We start from the raw sequence: 22,084 nt of genomic DNA, 5'->3' as shown, positions 1-22,084 counted from the left end.
TTTAACATAAACTCAAACTTCAAGGATGTGATTATAGTCTCCACAACTTTAATATCAGACCTAGTGACAATAATGTCATCAACATAAACCAAGAGAAAAATGACAACATTATTACGTACATAGAGAAATAGAGACGAATCAGTAGGTGAAGTACGAAAACCATGGTTCAATAAAGCAGTGAGCAACCGTTTATACCACTGTCGTGGTGCTTGACGAAGACCATAAAAAGACCTATGTAAATGACACACAAAGTTCGGTTTAGACTTGTCTTGAAAACCAGGTGGTTGCTCCATAAACACCTTATCTTCTAAGTCCCCATGTAAGAAGGCATTGGAGACATCAAACTGCTTTATACACCATTGTTTAGAGATTGCCAGAGATAAAACTATGCGAATAGTGGTGGGTTTAACCACTGGAGAGAAGGTTTCAACATAATCGATTCCGGGACGTTGATGAAACCCCTTGGCCACAAGCCTTACTTTATAACGATCAACACTACCATCCGCCTTATGTTTGATTCGGAAAACCCATTTACATCCAATAACATTTTGAGCCTGGTCTCGCGGAACTAATTCCCAAGTGCGAGTTTGGATCAAAGCATTCAACTCATCCACCATAGCCTCTCTCCAATGAGGAATTTTAATGGCTTGAGTGTAACAAGTGGGTGTGAAGGATTGGATAATGGCTGTATTTGAGTGAGGGGACCAAGGAAGCTTCGGCCTAAGACTTCCAGTTTGTTGTCTAGTGACCATATGGTGTACTTTGGACGGTGCAATCTCAGCAGGAACAAGAGGTAATGAGGTACTCTCTGTTTGTAAAGTAGCAGTATCTGTTGAAGAAGAAGCTGAAAGAGATGTGTTTGAGTGTGACCCGATGTGTCTTGGTTGTAATGAAAAAGCAAGCTGGTCTGACTGGTTTGATTCAGGCGAAGTTGGAGAGGCAGGTCTGATCACGTCGGGTGAATCAGAGGAAGTGGAGTTCGCATTTAATGGAACGGTGCGGATTGGAGTAGGAAACTGTGGGCTTGGGCTGTCGTTCACAGAATGGGAAATGTTGATATCGTTATGTGTAGGGCAAGAGGCAGGTGTGGAGCGTTGTGGTATGGGTCCAAGGATACCAGAATAATTATGTTGAAAAATTGGTACCGGTGGCAAGGGAACTGAAGTCGGCGGCTCAGGTGTTCGAGTGCCACTATCATCAAGCTTCCGAAAACGGAACACCTGCACATAAAATAAGACATGACGTGAGATTATTTTTCGACCAAAAGAAAGCGCAAGACACACATAACCTTTATGAAATTTGCTATAACCAAGAAAAGAACATTTTGAAGATCTGGGAGCTAAGTTATGGGAAGCATACGGTTTGAGCCATGGATAACATAAGGAACAAAAAACTCTTAATTCATCAAAATTAGGTTTGGCACGAAATAAGAGCTCAAAAGGAGATTGAACATGATTATTAGAGGACGGCAATCGATTAATTGTATAAACCGCAGTATCAAAAGCATAAGTCCAATATTTGTAAGGAACAGAGGCATTATGTAACAACGCTCGACCCAATTCAACAATGTGCCTATGTTTTCGTTCAGCACAACCATTTTGTTCAGGAGTATGAGGACGGGATACACGTTGAACAATACCATTAGCACGAAGATATGAAGTCAAAGACCGAAAGTCACCACCCCAATCTGATTGAAAACTTTCAATTGGTACTCCAAAGAATTTTTCAACCAATAATCGAAATTGAATGAACACAGAAAACACATCAGATTTTTGCTTAAGAAAATATAACCAACTATACTTGCTAAAATGATCATAAAAAAGAACATAATATCGAAAACCATCCTCAGAAGTTATAGGAGAAGGCCCCCATACATCAGAACAAACCAACTCTAATGGTTGAGTAGCATGAAACAAAGAATCAGAAAAAGGTAATTTGTGAGATTTGCTCACACTACAAGCATGACAAAATTCAAAGTCTTTATTCGAAGTAAAAGAAATGTTATTATTCCTAAGGACACTCTTAACAACACGCAGATTAGCATGGCCAAGACGTTCATGCCAAAGTGAGATCGTTGCGGGAAATGCTTTAGGTGAAAACGAATGAACGGATTGCATCGGAAATAAATATAGTCCATCCTTACTCTGGCCTTGGTAGAGTACCTGCCTTGTGGGGATATCCTTCACAAAATAAGTGGTAGGGAAAAATTCAATAGAAGCATTATTTTGTGAAGTAAAACCCGAAACAGATAATAAATTATTCTTGATAGCAGGTGAATAAAGAACATTATTAAGAACAAAAGAATGACCATTAGCCGAAGCAACAGAAGAACCACGAGACAAAATTGGAAGAGTATTACCATCGGCTATAGTCAAGGCTGTATTGTCAGGCACAGGAACAGGACGAGCAATGGTCTCCTGATTAGCAGCAAGATGATAGTTAGCCCCCGAATCAACTATCCAGAATTGGTGAAAATCAGGTTCAGTTCGGGCATGAACGGCATTAGCTTGAGGAATAGGCTTGGGTGAAGGACATTGGCGACTAACATGTCCACTGCCATTACAATTATAACAAATTATGGCAGAAGATGAACTAGTGAAAGACCCAGCAGAATAACCACGACCGGTAGAATAACCACGACCAGCCGCACCATTACGCCCTCGGTTGCTACGACCACGTGAACGTCCACTACTGTTACCACGTCCAACATTAACATACTGGGCAGTAGGTGGTGCAACTCCAAGAGCAAGATTATCTAAACGAAGCTGTTGTTCTTCACTTAATAGCAAGGCATATAATTCATCAAAACTCACAGGCATATTTCGTGCCTCAATCGCAGGGGTAAAAGGGCGATAGTCAGCCCCCAAACCCTCCAAAACATCACACACAAGTGTTTCATCAGAAATTGGACTTTGAAGAGCATTCAATTGATCTGAGATATACCGAGCTTTCTTCATATAAACATCAACGGAATCCGTACCTTGAGACAAATGTTTTAGTTGTTTCCGCAGCTGCTGAACCTGCGTCTTTGCTCCAGTGAAATAGATTGTAGCCAGCTTATCCCAAGCTTCTTTGGCTATTTGACATCTAATAATTTGATGCATAATTGATTCTGTAACTGAGCAGTTAATCCAGCTCTTCACGATCTGATCCTGAGAAAACCAATCAACAAAAGCAGGATTTGGATCACCACTGCTCAACACACGTGGTGGAGCTGAACCAGACCCGTCAATATGTGACGCCAATTTGTAACCATGCAACAGTGGCATTATTTGTGCCTCCCACAATAAATAGTTGGATGGAGTAAGTTTAATAGAAAGAAACTGAGTAACATTTGGTATTTGGAAAGAGGAATTTGAGATAGGAGAGGTTGAAGATGATGCTGAAACAAGACTCTGTTCAGTTGCCATAACGTCAAATGAAACGAAAACAAGAAAACGTAGAACAGGTGAGAAACGAAGAAGAGAAGTGCCCTAAGGCTCTGATACCATAAAGAGGTTTAGAGTAATTGGAATTCCTATTCACTTATGATTAGTATACTGCTAAATATATATATAGGAGTACAATTAGTTACAACAGATATTTACAGCTTGGAAATTACAAAATATTCAAAGATATATGTGATCCTTATCAAATAGCAACATTTGCTCTTTTCATAAGAATTAAATAAATGATGGAATTAATTGATTTTTTTTAAAAAATATACTACAATATCTAAATTAACTTTCTTCAATGTAAATATAAAAATAAATTACACTACTAAATATGGGTAAAGTTGAAAAAAAATAAATAATGTAGTCTCATAATCCTAAATAAATACTTAAAGTTGAACAAAATAAAATGTCTATTTGTTGCTATTAAAATGGAACGCAAAGAGTAATGTTTTCATCAAACGTTAAACATTAAAGAGAATTACACATTTCTTCCTACCCTTACATCATGTCTCTATAGAGTCACGAAGAGATATTTTAAGTTAATTAGTCGTTATTAGTTATCATAAAATAAATAATAACTTTTGAGAAAGAAGTTAATTTTAATGTTAAATAATTTAATTTTATATATATATATATATATATGAAAGCTTAGACAAAAAGAAAGTGTAAGACATTTTCTCAGTTCAACATTCTATTTTTCGTTTTCTTAGAAATTTTTAAAGTTTTTTATTTTCTCTGTTGAACTGCTTTAGATTTTGCTATGTGGCTTCTCAAAACAACCAGAAGCAAGTTATATAATCAAGCACTATTTTTGTTTTGATATTGTCAGTAGCATTCATTTTGATTATTGGATCCTTTTATAACTGTTTTTTTTTTTTTTTTTTTTAATATTTTTTACTATGGTTCTGCCATGTTTACGAAATATTGAATAGAAAATTGTTAGGACTTGATTTACACTTACATGTGATTTTGGATTAATGTATTTTGATTCAAGTTTTCCTATTTTGATTACTGCAGGTTATTGATATTCTTTACTAAGAAGACCCGATTTAGTTAAAGTCAGTATTTGGGCGAACTGAATATCTTGAGCTCTTACTTAACTCTTTCTATTCAATGTTATTAATGTTATTAGGAATTTTTAAGAACATTTTGTAACAACTTTCTTCTTTGGAATGGGTATCTAATGATCTTAAGGTTCTTCGAGCTTCCATTACCGTGTGCAATCTTATGAACGACATAGTATCCCATACGGTAATTAACTTTTATTCTATGCTACTTCAATAAAGATTTTAATGGTTATGTATTTATATAGTTTGAGCAAAAGAGAGAACATGTGGTTTTGAGTTGAATGTTACATAAAGCAACATAGTGTTTCAGAGGAAGAGGTAGTAAAATTGTTTTGGCAAGAGATTGCAAATGCATGGAAAGACATAAATGAAGAGTGCCTAAAGCCAACTCCAATTCCTATGCCTCTCAAAAAGCAAGTTCTCAATCTTGATACTATAAACAAAGGTGAAGATGGATATTACTAATTCTCACATTATAAAATATTATGTTGCTTCATTGCTTAAAGTCTCGGTAGTTTGAGCAGCATTAATTGTGTTTTGTTGAAATATATATATAGGCCTTCTGAAAATTTTTAACATTAAATCTGAAAACTTTTTTTTTTAATTTTTAAATTTGAAATAAATATACGTAGATAATTGTGATTTATAATTAATTAAGTACATTGAGTACAAAAATATTAATTTGAATACTAAATAAATAATTTTTCTTCTCTTTTTCTCTCAATTGAAATTTTAATGATGGGATATTGATTTAATGTACATGCTTTTGTGTAAAAAATAAAGCATTAAATTAAAATTTTTGTGTGCATTAAAATGACTAACAATTTATGCTAACAAGAGAATATTCACGATGATTTCAATTAAACATATTTAATTATTTATGCCGAGATTATTATCTATAAAGCTTTTAGAATAATTTGGTTATGTAGATGATAGTGTTACATAAATTGTCAACACTTTTATAATCTTGCATGGATTAAAAATTAATTCATGAACTAAAAAAAAAAAAAAAAAAGACTTGTATGGCAAGTTTGGGATAATATTTTGATGTGATTATAATTTTTTTTATAACTATGTCTTATTTTAAGTAAATTACTTCTAATCAATAAGATAATTTTTTTTTTAATTTTTCTATCTTTTTTAAAGTGATTTATATTATTAATTTGATATTTTATATTTATGAAATTTTATATTTTAGGACCATGAGAATGCAACAATATCATCCATATGTGAAGCTCAAAAAGATAATCTAAGTAGTTTTAATAATTACTTCATCAAAATTTTGGGGGCTAGAAAAATACAGTATGTAGAAAGAATTTTGGAAAATTTTCTATGATGTTCAAACAATAAATATAATTCCCTTTCTTTCTTTTCAATTTCTTTCCATTTCTTAAATCAGGTATTTTCTGCTTTTGGCAAAAAAAAAAAAAAATTGTTTGCTTAAAAAGAAAAAAAAATCTAAGTCTTATGTTCATTAGTATTTTTTTAAAACTTTAATTTATTAATTTACAAGTAAATTATATAAAACTTTAGTAAATATATTAATAATTAATTTAAGTTCTCAAAATTTAATATAATTCTTAATTTTTATATTTTTATATTTAAAATTCAATTTCAAAATATATTAATTTAACTTTTGAAATCATTTCTATCTGGATTAAATAAATAAATCTATAACCTTTAAATTTTCAAATTATCATCAACTTATGACTAAATACAGGGGTTAGTTATTATTATTAATAAAAAAATTTTGATATAAAATTACAGATTAAAAACTTTTCAAAGTAATTAAATAATAATAATAATAATTATTATTATTATTATTATTATAAAGTAATGCTCACTTATCTTGGAGCATAATTAGTAATAAAAATATATATAGTAATCATATTGTGCTTCCAAAAAATTCATTTTTTTTTTTTTTTTGACAAAAGACCTTTTGGATCTATGGGTATCAAGGACAAGTGCTCTATCTCAACTAAAAAGAGTACCAAGTGGACACCTTTTATGAAATTATAATTGAGGGAACTTAATATTATATTTAATGAAACTTGATTAAAATATTGCAGATTTACAGTGTTATATTATTGCAAACAATGTTATAATTTTCTTTATTATAAATCATATTGATATTTACCATTGTTGGATTATATAATTAGGGTTTTGATTATTCATCCTAACAATTTTATAATTTATTAAAAATAATAATATAATCCTAATTAATAAAATAATATTTAAATACGTGAGCGCGAAGAGTGATTTTTCAACGAGTTTAGTATATAATCTCAGAGTATTTATATTATGGGAGTCCAAATATTAATTTTATGTCATGGCATGTTTTATTTTTAAAATTATAATTAAATTGTTGATTTATAAATGTGTCCCAATGACTTATAAATTACTGATTTATATTTGAATATTCTGATATTAGGATAAATTGTATTCTATTTAAATAAGAATAAATCATCTTCCCGCGCTTCGTATATGGATGTTATATAATGTTTCAAAATAAAAATTCTATTTTTAATATAATTAATAGTTATTTTTAAAAATCCAAATATTCAATTTATTATACTAACTAATGTCCAAAAAATGAAACAAAATAATTTTTTCTCATATTCTTGCAAAAGAATCAATATATTGACATATACATACATAAATCAAATTTATAATTAAGCTTAAAATTTGAAATTTTTATAAATATATTAATAGATTTTACAATAATCTTTTTAAATATCAGTTATTGAATTCATTTTGAATAAATAATCTAAAATCAAGCATAAATCTAATAAATATTAAAAATTTTTTAAAAAATTTTCATCGAAATTTGCCCTGATTTAAAATAGGTTGAGAAGTACATTATCTCCCTTCACAAATGACAAAATCATACTTTATTTAGATCATTGAAAACTGAATACACTCTGTAATTTCATCAGCATCACCATATTGATCAAGTGCACATCAATAAAATGTCATGAAAATAGTCATATATTATTTGCAAAAAAATTCATTTTGTTTAAAGTATGATTTGATTTTCTTTAAGGTTTCATTTATATTAAATAGATATCTATAAAAATTCTATAACAGTGGAAAAAGGAAAATAAAGAGATTAAATATTAATTATTTTAAAGAAGAAAGTGAAAAATTTTAAAATATTAATGATATTGTTGATTTAATTAATTATTTAAAAAATGAAAATATCATTAATGATATTAATTAAGTTCCCTATTAATTATATTAAAAATAATTTTTAAAAATATAAAAGTTATTTTCAACTTAATAGATTAACTTTTTGACACAGAAACATCTTTATACTTTAGAATTCTGTCACATAAGTTTTTATGCCTTATTTTTTATATATTTACTAGTCATATGTCCGAACGTTGTTGTTAGTAATTATAAATAATTGATACGAATTAAATTTGACTAAAAAATATAAATAAATTAATACGATAAAAAAATAATATTTGTCGTTGACCCCCTTTTTTTTATTCTTTGACTATTATAATAAAAACTACTAATCCAACTTTTTCTATAAATTTAAAAATGATAAAAGAATCTTGTACTAATAAATTAAAAACAATAAACTCATCTTTTTATCTAAACTAAAACCAATAAATATAAGTATTGCTTTTATAAATTAAAACAATTACTCAAACCATGAAATTATCTGAATGGAAAAACAAATAAAACTTCATGAATCATTAATTATAGATATTTTTTTCTTAAGGTATTAATTTTTATCACTATCTAAAAATATGTTTAACATAAAAAAGAAATAAAAATTTGTGTTATAAATTTAGTAGATGTAGTACTAACATACATAATACTCAAAAGGGAATTAAGGTTTTTTAAAAATTAAAGTACAAAATAACAAAATATTACATCCATTTATATTGTAGTTATTAATTATTGAAAAAACTAATTAGTATTTTATTATTAATACAAAAACATTATTATTTAGATTATTAATCATTGCAAAAGAAAGGAAACAAAAAGTTTTTATTAATGAATAAATTAAAAATTTTAAAAATAAAAAAATTCCATATCACCAATTAAATTTCACAATATCTTGCCACATAAGCAAATATGGTTGAACTTTTATATAAATTCGTATGCGGATGTTATATGATGTTTAATATAAAAATGTTATTTTTGTTATAACAAATAATTATTTTCAAGAATCCAAATATCAAATATATTATACTTACTAATTTTCTAAAAAAATAAAATAAAAAAATAATTTTTTCCTAGATTCTTGCAAAAGGGTAATATATTAAACATACATACATAAATCAAGTTTATAATTAAATTTAAAATATTTTATAGATTTTAAAATAATTTTTATAGTATTAGTTATTATTGAATTTATTTTGAGTAAATAATCTAAAATCTGGTCATAAATCCAATAAACATTAAAAACTTAAAAAAAATCCATTAAAGTTTACCCATATTTGAAATAAGTAAAAAAAAAATATTATCATTTTTCTTCACAAAAGAAAATATACACATTAATTTATCATAAAATATTTCTCTATTTCACACATAATGATATTAGAAAATGAATTTTAATATTAATTTCATTAAAAAAGTACTGTGAAAAGGTGAATTTTATGATTTAGTTAGCATTTTGTTGAACAAAAATAAATATTTAATTATAATAATAAAAAATAAAATACTTTTTTACAGATTAAATACGAGAAATAGTTATGAAATAATTTACAAATCGTAAATCATACCTTAATCGATCATCAAAACTGAATACACTTCGTAATTCCATCTTCATCACTATATTGATCAAGCTCACATCTATAAAATGCCATGAAAATAGTCTTAATATTGTTTGCAAATAATATATTTCTTTTTGTTCAAAGTATGATGTGATTTTCTTTATGGTTTCATTTATATTGAAATAGATGTTTATACAGATTCTGTAAAATTATGAAAGTAAAAAGAGGAAAATGAAAAGAATAAATATTAATCACATTGTTATTTATTTATAAAAAGAAAGTGAAAATTTTTAAATATTAATGATATTTTTAATTTTATTAATTATTTAAAAATTGAAAATTTTCTTAATGATATTAATTAAATTCTCTATTAATTATCGACTCAATAGATTGACATTGCCACATAAGCAGCTTATTACTCTAAAATGATGCCATATAGGCTTTTATGACTCAACTTTTATGTATTTATATAGATAGATATAGATATAGATAACATGTCAATAAAAGACATTCGTATCAAAATTTTCAAATTGTATGCTTATATTATTAATATGTAAGAGTAGGGAAGGCCACGAATAAAATTAAGGGAAAATGAATATGGAGGAAATTAAAGGGTATCGTTTTGAAGGAAGGAAAATATCTATAGAAAACATTTATGGAAAAGTGTGTTTTTCTTGTTTGAAAAAGAGAAGAAAACATTAAAAGAAATAATATTTCACTTATTTTTCACTCGGATCCATATATTTTGAGTGTCTCCAGTTTCACTACAAAAAAAACGCTCAATTGCGACCGATTTTTGCGACCGACATATAAGGGTCGCAATTTTGCGACCGATTTGCGACTTCTAGTACATCGGTCGCTAATATTGGCGCTGAAAAATTCCCGCGAGAATGGTTAGTGATTTGCGACCGCCTTACTACGGATTTGCGACCGATTTTGCGACCGATTTGCGACTACGTTTTATCGGTCGCAAAATTTCGCGCGTAAAAAATGCGGCAAAGTTCTGAGACCGATTTGAGACTGAATTGCGACTGATTTTTTTGCGACCGATATGTTTTGTCGCAAATCGGTCGCAAAACTTGTGCCTAGTCAAACGACGTCGGCTCATTAAAAATTGCGACCGAGTTTATTCTTATCGGTCGCAAAAATTAGGGCTTTAAACAAGCCGCGCCCTCTCTTTTTTCTTTCTTCTTCTTTCTCTTTTCTCCTTCTCCTCTCCTCTCCTCCGTCCGCAGCGCCACACAGCCCCTTCCTCACACCGTTCCAGCTCGCCTGACGCCGCCAGCCCCGCCCCCTTTGCTCTCCGCCAGCCACACAGGTTAGTTTTATTTTGCGATTAATTTGTCAAAATTTTTTTTTTTGAATTTATTTGTTTTTCGAATTTATTTATTTTTATTATATTAAGTTATATATGGTTGATTTTGTATATTGTTGTTAGAATTTTGTATATGGTTAATTTATTTTATTATTATTATAATTATTAGCTAGTATTATTGCTGTTGTTATTATTATTATTGTTATTATTATTATTATTATTATTATTATTATTATTATTATTATTATTGTGATTGTTATTATTATTATTATTATTATTATTATTGTTATTATTATAATTATTACTGCTGTTCTTATTATTATTATTATTATTATTATTATTATTATTGTTATTATTATAATTATTATATATATACTGCTGTTCTTATTATTATTATTATTATTATTATTATTATTGTTATTATTAAAATTATTACTACTGTTCTTATTATTATTATTATTATTATTATTATTATTATTATTGTTGTTATTAATATTATTATTAATGTTATTATTATTATTATTGTGATTGTAATTATTATTATTATTATTATTAGTAGTATTATTGTAGCTTCATATAATAATAATAATAATGTTAGGAATAATAATAATTTTATTACTGAATATAAAATTGTAGCTTCATAAAATTTTATTATTAGTATTGTAGCTTTATTATTATTATAATTTTATTATTTTAGCTTCATAAAATCTCCATAACCCGTAGATAATTATTTTATTATTTCATTATATTACTATTTCGAAAAGTTTTTAATTTGCAGCTTGATATTAAAACCTAATTGAAAGTACTTTTTGTAAAATGTTAGGAATAATAATAATTGAGAGAAAATTTATATTGTATTCAAAGTTGAAGGAGAAAGAGAAGAATTTTTATGGTATTGAAATTAATGTTCTTGTCTCTATTTAATTATCTATAAACCATAATTATTTATATTTAAATGCCTAATTATCAATTTATCGATTTAAATAATTTTAAATAATTGTGTAAAGTAGAATGCACAACAACAATTTGATTGTATAAATTTCATGTGGCGTTCTTTCTCCTTTTGCCCATGTCATTTTTGGACCTCCAAAACTAAGATTGGATATGCATTTTATTAAAAAATAATAATTATCTATAAAAGACATGTACATGCTAGCTAGCTTAATCGTCCAAGAAATTAACGGTGAGTATACCAATCTAATCACATGAAAATAATGTATCCTGCACTCTTCAGTTTGTAAACTGTCATAAAAAGCAACCTTTTTTTTTTTGTTTTTTACCATGTAGTGAAAGAAGATGATCAAAGACAATTGAGAGAAAAACATTGAGTGCAGTTTTATATTCAAAACTCTGTATTTAGGGATTTTAAAATCCTTGGATTAAAAGTTAACCCCAAATAATTAGTTGCGACTTACAAAGTTACTGAGTTGTTGCAAATTCTCACCGTAATCTTACTTTTAGGATGCTAATAAATCTAAATTTTAAAATGAGAGTGCCAAGAGGATAAAGTTTATTTTAGACTGATTTAAGCCTTTTGTGTATAAAATGATAAGTTATATGTTAGTTGAGATTTTTTTTTATAATTAAGGATATTTAATTTTTATGATATTAATAATAAAAATTTTCAAATGAATAGAAGATTATATTTTTTTTTTAAAATATATTTTTAGATTTCTTTTATTTACTTTAATAATATTTTTAATTTATAATTGGGCGCTCTTGAATCAATCTTCTAGATACGTCCCTTCCTACAATTTTTACCTGTCTTAAAAACAACCTCCTTAACATTTTTTTTCAAAGGTATTACTATCTTTTTACAACAATTACAACGTGGCCAGTGTCTCTGGCACAAATTATGCCAAAAGTATTTACGGAAAAGAATAATTACATGGATAAGGTTAACTTTTTAGTCAAAAAATCCATTAACACGCACCGTCAAGCAAATGAGGAATCTAACTAGAAAGCGTTGTACTCGTACTACTACTACTACTATTAACGATGTAAGGCAAAGGTCGAGGGATCCATTTGCAATGCATATTTGGTTGAAGAAGCTTCCACATTCTGTTCGCACTACTTTGACCAACATGTTTTCACCAAGCATCGGAGAGTGCCACGTAACGATGATGGAGGAGATCGCGTTCAATCTGAGTTTGAAGGAAATCTAAAAATTTTCACCTACCCTGGGCGTACGATTGGTAAATCAAAAAAAAAGACGATTGACTGATGCAGAGATACAAGCGGCTCAAACCTATATTTTATTGAATTGCGAAGAGATCACACCATATGTACAGTAAGTATAAATAATGTAAACATTCTAGACTTGACGTGGGCCGTTGTTAAAGCATACTTATGCTAATATGGTTCGTTCATAAATAGGGAATATATCAATCTTCTGCGGCTTCAAAATCTCAATTTGACTGATACTGTAGTTGATGCAAAGCTGGACACGGAATTTGCAGAGTGGTTCAAATATTATGTAAGTTACTTTCAATGTACACAACACGGAATGTACATTTATTAAATCTGACTCATGTCATTACTATTTCCCATAGGCTCGAAGCTTGGGAAGCGATATTCGTAACAGATTTATTACGGATCTGGCAAAGGGGCCATTATCGGTTGCTAATGCCTACTCTGGCTACTTTGTAAACGGTTACAAGTTTCACACTGAGGGTTATGGGAGAAGCAGAAAGACAATGAACAGCGGTGTGTGCATAAAGGGATCAAACTACAATGACGTGTCAAACGATTTTTATGGGAAATTGGTTGAGGTTTTGGAGTTAGAATATCCAGGCCTACCAATGAAGTGCACAATCTTATTCAAATGTGAATGGTTTGATCCTACGCTAAACATTGGCACGAAGGTTCATCCTAAGTATAATCTGGTTGATATTAATCAAAGAAGAAGATATACAAAGTATGAACCTTTTGTTTTGGCAATGCAAGCTGCACAAGTGTACTATGTCCCATATCCATCGTTTAAACGAGATAGATGCGATTGGATGGCAGTGTGTAAAATCAAGGCTAGATCAGTTGTTCATGCACTTGAAATGAAACAATCTTCTTCACTCGCAGTATCGGAGGCATTTCAAGAAGTTAGGGTTGAAACGCAACCGATGCAAGTTGTTGAAGATTTAACAGATAGGTTGGATGATGAAAGCCGATCTTATGTTGAAATAGGAGCATCAGATGATGAAGAGGAAGAAGATCAAATCATCATGGGTACCTCAGAAGACGAATATGAAGAAGAGGAAGCTGATGAAGAGGAGGAAGCAGATGATATTGAAGACACTTAAAACTTAGAGCAATTTTACTGTTACAAATTGATAAATGTATATGCAATTAATATTATTAATGAAGAATTTCAATGGTATTCACTTTGTTTGCTCGTATTTACCACATGTTCTACAATTCATATAATTGTATAAATTCATTTTATCTAGGTTCTGATATCTGCAGTTCAGATGGCTAGAGGCAGAGCGTTTGATTCTGACGCGTCCGGCAGTGGTTCGCGTGGAGGTCGTGGACCTGGACGCAGTGCCCGTGGACGAGTAGGGTCGATCCCTCGTCCTTCGTCAGGTACGTCTGGGGCTTCGTCATCTGCTCAGCGACCAGTACTGCCGCCATCACATCCTTCTTCAGGTACGTCTGGGGCTTCATCCTCTGCTCAGCGTCCAGTACTGCCGCCATCACAGCCTTCTGCTCCTTCCTCTTCTGCTCCTTCCTCTTCTACCCCCGTTTCTGGACCATTACAGACTCCAGCAGCTGCACAGTCACCCACTGTGCAAGGTAATCATAAATGTCATAACTGTCATTTTAATTATATATTAATTATCTAGAAATGTATAACATTTGTCATTTATTTTGCAGCTTCATCAGATCCACGTATCACCCTCAGTTTGGTAGCGGGACAGTAAGTACTTATTCAGATTTTCTGTAGGCATATTTTGTAATTATTTTTTGTACTTATTCATATCTGTGATGCTTTCGTGTAATTATATTTCACCTCTGTTTTTTTTTTCAGCATATATCCATCTTCTCGAGCAGCGAGGCAAATTTTGAAGATAATCAAGCTACAGCTGCATAAAGAAGGATACACATGGTATGCCGTACCACAAGAGGCGAGAGACTTTTATTGGGAGGAGTTCCAGGTACTCTTTGGTTTAAGTTATATCATCATTCAATGTTTACAATTCAAGATAAATCCTTAGTGTTTAAACGCTATATTTCATTTTTTTGCAAAAACATTTCATATGGGACGAGGCCATTACAGCTATGCTGAAAGTAGCCTAGGAGAAGATATGCGCCGATCGATACGCTGACTTCACGTATAGGATGAGAAAAAGCGGTAAGAAGCAGCAGTGCGTGTCTCAGGAGATATGGGAGAGCTGGCAAAAGGCTTGGGAGGATCCTGCATTCAAGAGAAAGCGGGAGATATTTGCACAAAACAGGCGTAGTGAGACTGGCGGTGATGGAGCAGGACCTTCGCGACACACAGACGGATCTATATCTGCTATAGAGACAGCTCGATTATTAGTAAGTGACCTAGTCCATTTACAATAAACTGATGTTTAATGAAAGGACATTATATATATTAATATATCATGAATAAAAATTTATTACAGGCTAAAGAATTAGGTCGTGAGCCCACACCGATGGAGGTGTTTACATACACTCACACGAAGGACCACGATCGTAATACCTTTGTCGACAGACGTGCGCTGAGCGTCAATGTAAGTAACAATGAATAATATTTACATTTACCCTCTAATCATTGCGAAGATGTACAAAGTTCAATATAATAAAGCTTGCAATTGCATTGATTAATTAATTTTTTATTTTCAGGAGAACTATACTACAGCTCGGGAGCGTATTGTTACTTCTCAGATCGATGAATCCGAAGCTGAGTCAAGAATTGACGAGGTAGCGCTTTATCTCGAGGCTGTAGGGGGCGAGAAGAAGAGGAAGGTATACGGCATCGGGTCTCAGGCATCACAGTTTTACACTGGCTCAGCAGCTCACGCTTCTACAGCCAGCGCAGCACTGCAGCCGGAGCACACTGACTCGCACTATGATGATGATATACGGGCTCAGCTTGCTGATCAGCAGAGACAGATTGCAGAGCTTAGAGCGCATGTGCTGCGGCTGTCCGGTGAGCACCGTGCTGGTACTTCTTCCTCTGATCCTGCGCCTGCTACAGACCGACATGTTTCGACGTCTCAGCAGCAGCCACTATAGGCTCCTGATCCCGATGCTGCAGGCGATACCTTGCTCACCCCTCCTGGCGCTACATCACATCCAGCAGGTACTCCTCCCGGCGATCCGACATCGGAACCTGCAGATGAGCAGCAGCATATATAGATTTGATTTCCGACCTTTTATTTTTTCATTTGTATTTTCATTTTTTAATTTGTTCAGAACAATAAAAATTACATTTTTATACTGTTCTTGAATTGCGTGTGTGTATATATGCATTTATGTCAACTTTCACAGGTGTAGAAAAATTTTGGTTTCAAAATAATATTTAATTTTTTTTATTCCCTTTTTCATTTTTGCGACCGATTTGATACCAAAAAAAAATTTTTGAATTTATAAATTGCGACCGATTTGAGACCGATTTTAAAAATTTGGACCGATATTCTGCGACCAAATTTGCGACTGAATTTCCAATTAAATCACGACCAAAAGTTGCGACCGATTATTCAATTTTGCGACCGACTTATCGGTCTTTAATTTGCGACCGATTTTCTCATCGGTCGCAATTTAGATTTGCGACCAGTGATTTTGCGACCGACAAAAGTCGGTCGCAAATCGGTCGCACAGTACAAATAGCGACCGATTTTTGCCATTTTGCGACCGATTGGTCGGTCGCAAAATGGCGTTTTTTTTTGTAGTGTTTGAAGAGAAAATAATGCAGAAAGTGGAAGTTTGACTCATCTTTATTAAGTTACCTAAATGCCCCAAATTAATTAACAAACTTTAACAATTTCTTACATATCTCATGGCATACCTCAAAATTTAGATGAGGACATAATTGTCAATTTTCAATAATAATATTTTATTTTCCTCTAAATTTTTTACCTTTTCTAAATAAAGAAAAATATATTTTTTTTTTCATTCATTATATCCAAACGCAAAGGTGAAATATAATTATGTAAATAAAGTTGACAATTTTTCATTATTTTCTTCTATTACTTTCCTTTCTCCAATATTTTTCAAAGATATATTGATCCTCCACTTTCTTTGGCAAAATAAATGACAAGGGTCAACAACTGTGTTCGGCCAGTGAAAATTCAACAAGCACAAACAAAAAAACAACCAGAGAAAAAGAGAGAAGATTCGTCGAGGAGAAGATCTCCAACAAGATAGAATAGACCACATTTTGCTTGAACAAATTATACAGCACGAACACCATATTCCCGCATTGAAGGGCAAGAAGAAAGACAATTTACCCGAGTGAACAGGAGCAGAACTTATATCATAAATTGGATTCAAAAGCATAAAGATGATGTATATATTATATATCCAAAAAAGATGAGAAGGATCATCTGCATATAGAGATAAAAGTAAGAATTATGACTTCTACAAAGATGCGGGTCATGATACCGAAAATTGTTGGCAGCTTAAAAAATGAAATAGAAAAATTAATCTAGAGAGGAGTGCTTAAAAATTTTGTGCAGAGTGTTTCTTAGAATGAAGACACCACAAAAGAGAAAGCAAACAATCAACCAAAGCAGAAACGATGGGTGTCATCAACATGATATTTCGAGGTCCCATAGAAAGAGATAGCAACATAGCCAGAAAACGGCATGCTCGCATCTACTGCAAGAATAATCTTTATAAAAGCTAACTGATACGTAATAAATGTGATATAATTAAGTACATGAGATATGGGAATCATAGATAAATGGGAGATGAGACGGTGGAGAGCTTTCATGGAGATCGATGATTTTTTTAGGGAGACAAGATGTTTTGTTTCTAATAGAGATCATGGTTTTGTGACATTAGGGTGTTTATGCTGTTATATTAAAAAGATGCATGTTATGTTTCCTGGGTCAAGTTAACCCAAGGCAAACCATTGGAATTCACTAATATATATATTATTTTATTCAAAACCCTAGATCATTTTTGAATTTAGAATATTAATATATCTCAATCTTAAAATTGGGTATCTGGGTGCAAAGGTCAAAATAAAATAGCTTTGCAACAAGCGTAGAATTCACGATAGTTTAAGCACTAATTTTTCATGATTGACGAGCTTATACCAATAGCAATGGATCTGTTTCAAAATGACATGATGATAGCCTTCCGTTTTGGCCCAGCTAAGAGCGTCTCTAAAAGAGAGAATTTTTGCTACATTGGGGGTCTTGGCCCCTACCAAAAGTAACTTTGAATTTTGTTTTATGGAAAAATTTTACACGTAGTGAGTCCATGGCGTCACTTATAGACTAAATCAATAAAAATAAAATTTTTTACTGAAATAAAAGTATTTTTAATTATATACTGAAAAAAAAAAGATAAAGTCGGAACACTTTTTAAAGAATCCTTATTGTTATTTGTTTGGTTCATAAAGTTTTGCCGTAAATCGGTACTACCCAAGTAATTTCTTTGTTTTGTAATGAAATACATATACACGTCCTCTCCGTGCTAAGCAGTAGAGATGTAACCATATAATTTCTCATGTCGTATTGTTATGACTCGATCAACTTTCTCGGATGGCAAGAATCGTATTGTTATGACTCGATCAACTTTCTTGGATGGCAAGAATAATATTCTGTTGTATTAACTAAGCCAATAGTTTTTTTTTTTTCTCTTATTTTGAAGCCAAGAATAATTTTTCACATCATAAATTAAAAAAAAAAATTAAAAAAAAAAAACTAAAAACTACTTCATATTTTTAACAAATAAAAAACTAAAAACAGTTTCTAAATTAAAACTCCCAAAAGTTTCGGTTTTTTAAAAAAAAAAGAAAAATTGAAAGAAGTTTCAGTTTTTTTTGATAGAAAACGTAAGCTCCAAGCGAAAAAAGCACTCTCTGCAGTTTCCAATAGTTCATATATAAATACCATTTATCTCCATTTCTTCTTTCACCTCCAAAATGGAACTCTGGTTTATCATCTTAATCTCACTTTCCATCTCTGCTCTCTTCAAGTCCATCTTTAACCTTCTCTTCACTAGCCACAACCATCGCCTTCCTCCCGGTCCCTTTGCCTTTCCGATCATCGGAAACCTCCAATGGTTCCGCAGGTCATCCTTCGACATTGAGCCAATTCTCCGCTCTCTCCACTCCAAATTCGGCCCAATTTTCACTCTTTACATGGGTTCTCGTCCCGCCATCTTCATAGCCGACCGGTCACTCGCCCACCAAGCCTTTGTTCAAAATGGTGCCGTTTTTGCTGACCGTCCCCCAGCTTTACCTATAGCCAAAATTATCAATAGCAATCAGCATAATATTAACTCTGCTTCCTATGGCCCTACTTGGCGTCTTTTCCGGCGAAATCTCACCGCCGGAGTTCTTCACCCATCGCGTGTCAAATCCTATAGAAACGCGCGCGAATGGGTCCTTCAAATCCTTCGGAACCGTATTGAATCGCAAGCAAAATCTGGTTCTCCTGTTTCCGTGGTAGACCATTTTCAATTTTCCATGTTTGCTCTGTTAGTTCTCATATGTTTTGGAGACAAGCTCGACGAAACCCAAATCAAACAAATCGAAGAAGTTCAACGGCAAATACTTTTAACATTTGGCAAGTTTAGTTCACTAAATTTCTGGCCAAGATTGAGTAAGATTTTCATGCGCAGACGCTGGGAAGAGCTCTTTCAGATTTGTAGTAAACAGAGAGAGATTTTGATTCCATTGGTTAGAGCTCGAAAGGAGTTAAAGGAGACGAGAATAAACAAAACGGACCAGCAAGACGACATCATCGTATCGTATGTTGATACTTTGTTGAATTTGGAACTTCCTGATGAGAAAAGAAAGCTTGAAGAAGGAGAAATTATTAGTTTATGCTCTGAGCTTCTTAACGGAGGCACTGATACTACTTCAACAGCTTTGCAATGGATAATGGCAAATTTGGTAAAATACCCAGAAATTCAAGAGAAGCTCTTTATGGAGATCAAAGGTGTTATAAGCAATGGAGAAGAAGAAGAAGTGAAAGAAGAGGATTTGCAAAACATGCCATATTTAAAAGCAGTAATTTTGGAAGGATTAAGGAGACATCCACCAGGACATCTTTTGTTAGCACATTCAGTAAGAGAAGATGTAGTTTTGGACAAGTACTCCATACCTAAATTTGGAACCATTAATGTTATGATAGCTGAAATGGGTTGGGATTCAAAAGTATGGGATGATCCAATGGCTTTTAAGCCAGGAAGGTTTCTGAACGATGAAGGACAATTATCTGATTTTGATATAACAGGCAGCAGAGAGATCAAGATGATGCCTTTTGGTGTAGGAAGGAGGATTTGTCCTGCTTATAGTTTAGCCATGCTTCATTTGGAGTATTTTGTGGCTAATCTGATTTGGAGTTTCGAGTGGAAAGCTATAAACAAGGAGGATGTTGATTTATCTGAGAAGCTTGAATTTACAGTTGTTATGAAGAATCCATTGCAGGCCTACATATCTCCAAGGTCCAAATAAATGGTTTATGGTTAGGCTGTGGATTTCACTTTATAATTAACCCTTCCTTTTCAGTTAGTTTCATGTAATTATTATTATTATTCTTATTTATAAAATAAATATTATAACATGTAATGTTTATCTTGTGAAACTAATTTGTTAAACCATTTATGAACCCTAAATATTAATGATTTCACTTAAGGGTTTCGAATGAAAAGTATTTGTATGTTTATTATTCTTTTTTCCCCCAATTTGGTATCAAGGTAAAATACTGTGAAGGGCATAATAAGTTAAAGCAAACAAGTCCTCTTATAATGGGATCATCACAATGGATATGTACCTAAATTTGGATTAGACTTGTTTGATCCATTCCATGCCTTATGCACCCAATGAATAAAATTGAAATAGAGATTTTTTTTAGACATCGTTATTGGTTTTTTTTTATAACAAAAAGTTGGAAATACTCTCGTTTCAATAAAAAGATTATTTTTTAAGATAAGTTGGATCCATGTATATTTAGCGACACAAAACACATTTGATTAGAGCAGTGCCGGAGCTAGTTTATGAAACTAGAGGGTGCAAACAAAAAATTTTCAAAATTGGGAAAAAAAAAATGAGAGCCTGAAGTAACCTATTATACCTTTGAAATTATAAATTTTTACTAATATTATAATCCTCTCTACAGTAACAATAACATTTTTTGGTGTTTTTGGCATTTATGTGTAAGATATTCACTTAATATATTGTTAACATAATTTTTGAAATAATAATTTTCACATTTTTCACCTATCTAATAAGTGTGTAATTTATTTAATTTTAGAAGTTTAAGTATACAGTAGAATAATTTTGCGTTGAAATATTTAATTGGTATAATTTTATAAATTGAAGTGTTCAATAGATCAAAATAAAAGTTAAAGGCGTCACAAGATTTTTCTACGTAAAGTAGATGGGTAAATTATTGCACTGCGGCTATATTTTTCCAACTCCAAACTATGCAATTGTGATGCAACTCTTACTTATTAGAGTTAACTGGAAACCAAAAATCACTATGCAGTTAATAATCATGATTGTACCAGCTTGATTCTTAAAACTATATTATACAGTTATTTTAACTCTTATTTATTTATTTATTTATTTATTTATTATTATTATTATTATTATCATTATCGCCAACAAATTAGAGGAGAGTTTCAAATTCGAATTTCAGCTAAATTATCACCATCTATTAGCGGATGTATAAAATCCACATTATACAACTAACTTTAATTTGGATACAGCATCGCCTTCCTCTTCTTCAACCTTCAGACTCATATTTTCGAGATTAGCTTCATTCCCTTGCCTACAAGCTAGCATTTTTCATGAGACTGTTGTTTTATCCTCTGTGAATGAAAAATAAGTCTGTGAATGGAAAATCAGGAAACTATTTGATTGATTGTCTGGATGTCAGGACTGTTTCTAACTTGCAGAATGAATAATGCCACGAGGCTAGGGCTTTGCAGCCTCGTGAACTGTGGATACAAATATAAGAGATTGCATTACTATCCATATCTATCTTTATCTATTTATTTTCTACAATGACGTAGAAAAAAAAAAAAAAGTTAATATCATAGTTAATAGATAGATTCATATAAATAGATAATGTATTTTTTTTAAAAAAAAAAAAAGTTATCTTCTCAAAACAAAATTTATATATCTATATATCTATTGAAAATTTATAGTTAATTACCATAAAAAATTAAATTATAAATAGTATTTATCTATATATTATAAATATTTTAATAAATATACTAAATATTCATAAAGCATAATCTAAAAAAAAAAAACAATTCGCGGAAAATCATATAATGTATTTATATAAACTATTAAAAAAATTCATGTAATACATACGTGTGGACCTTCAACTAGTATGCCATAAGCATGTG

At 31.1% G+C, this 22,084-nt stretch overlaps 1 protein-coding gene across 1 annotated transcript; it reads left to right on the top strand.

The window, feature by feature from the left end:
* The first annotated feature begins 18,618 nt into the window (after positions 1-18,618).
* LOC105635111 (cytochrome P450 89A2) lies at positions 18,619-20,313 on the top strand. Its single transcript, XM_089720955.1, has one exon. The coding sequence runs from the start codon at positions 18,645-18,647 to the stop codon at positions 20,181-20,183; it is 1,539 nt and encodes a 512-aa protein (XP_089577081.1). The 5' UTR covers positions 18,619-18,644; the 3' UTR covers positions 20,184-20,313.
* The last annotated feature ends 1,771 nt before the right edge of the window (positions 20,314-22,084 follow it).

The sequence above is a fragment of the Jatropha curcas genome, chromosome 5 (assembly GCF_041381405.1).
Source record: "Jatropha curcas cultivar XTBG-Jc1 chromosome 5, XTBG_Jcur_1.0, whole genome shotgun sequence".
Taxonomy (NCBI): domain Eukaryota; kingdom Viridiplantae; phylum Streptophyta; class Magnoliopsida; order Malpighiales; family Euphorbiaceae; genus Jatropha; species Jatropha curcas.
Note: the sequence above shows the minus strand (reverse complement) of the source record. Positions and strands in the feature narration are given on the sequence as shown.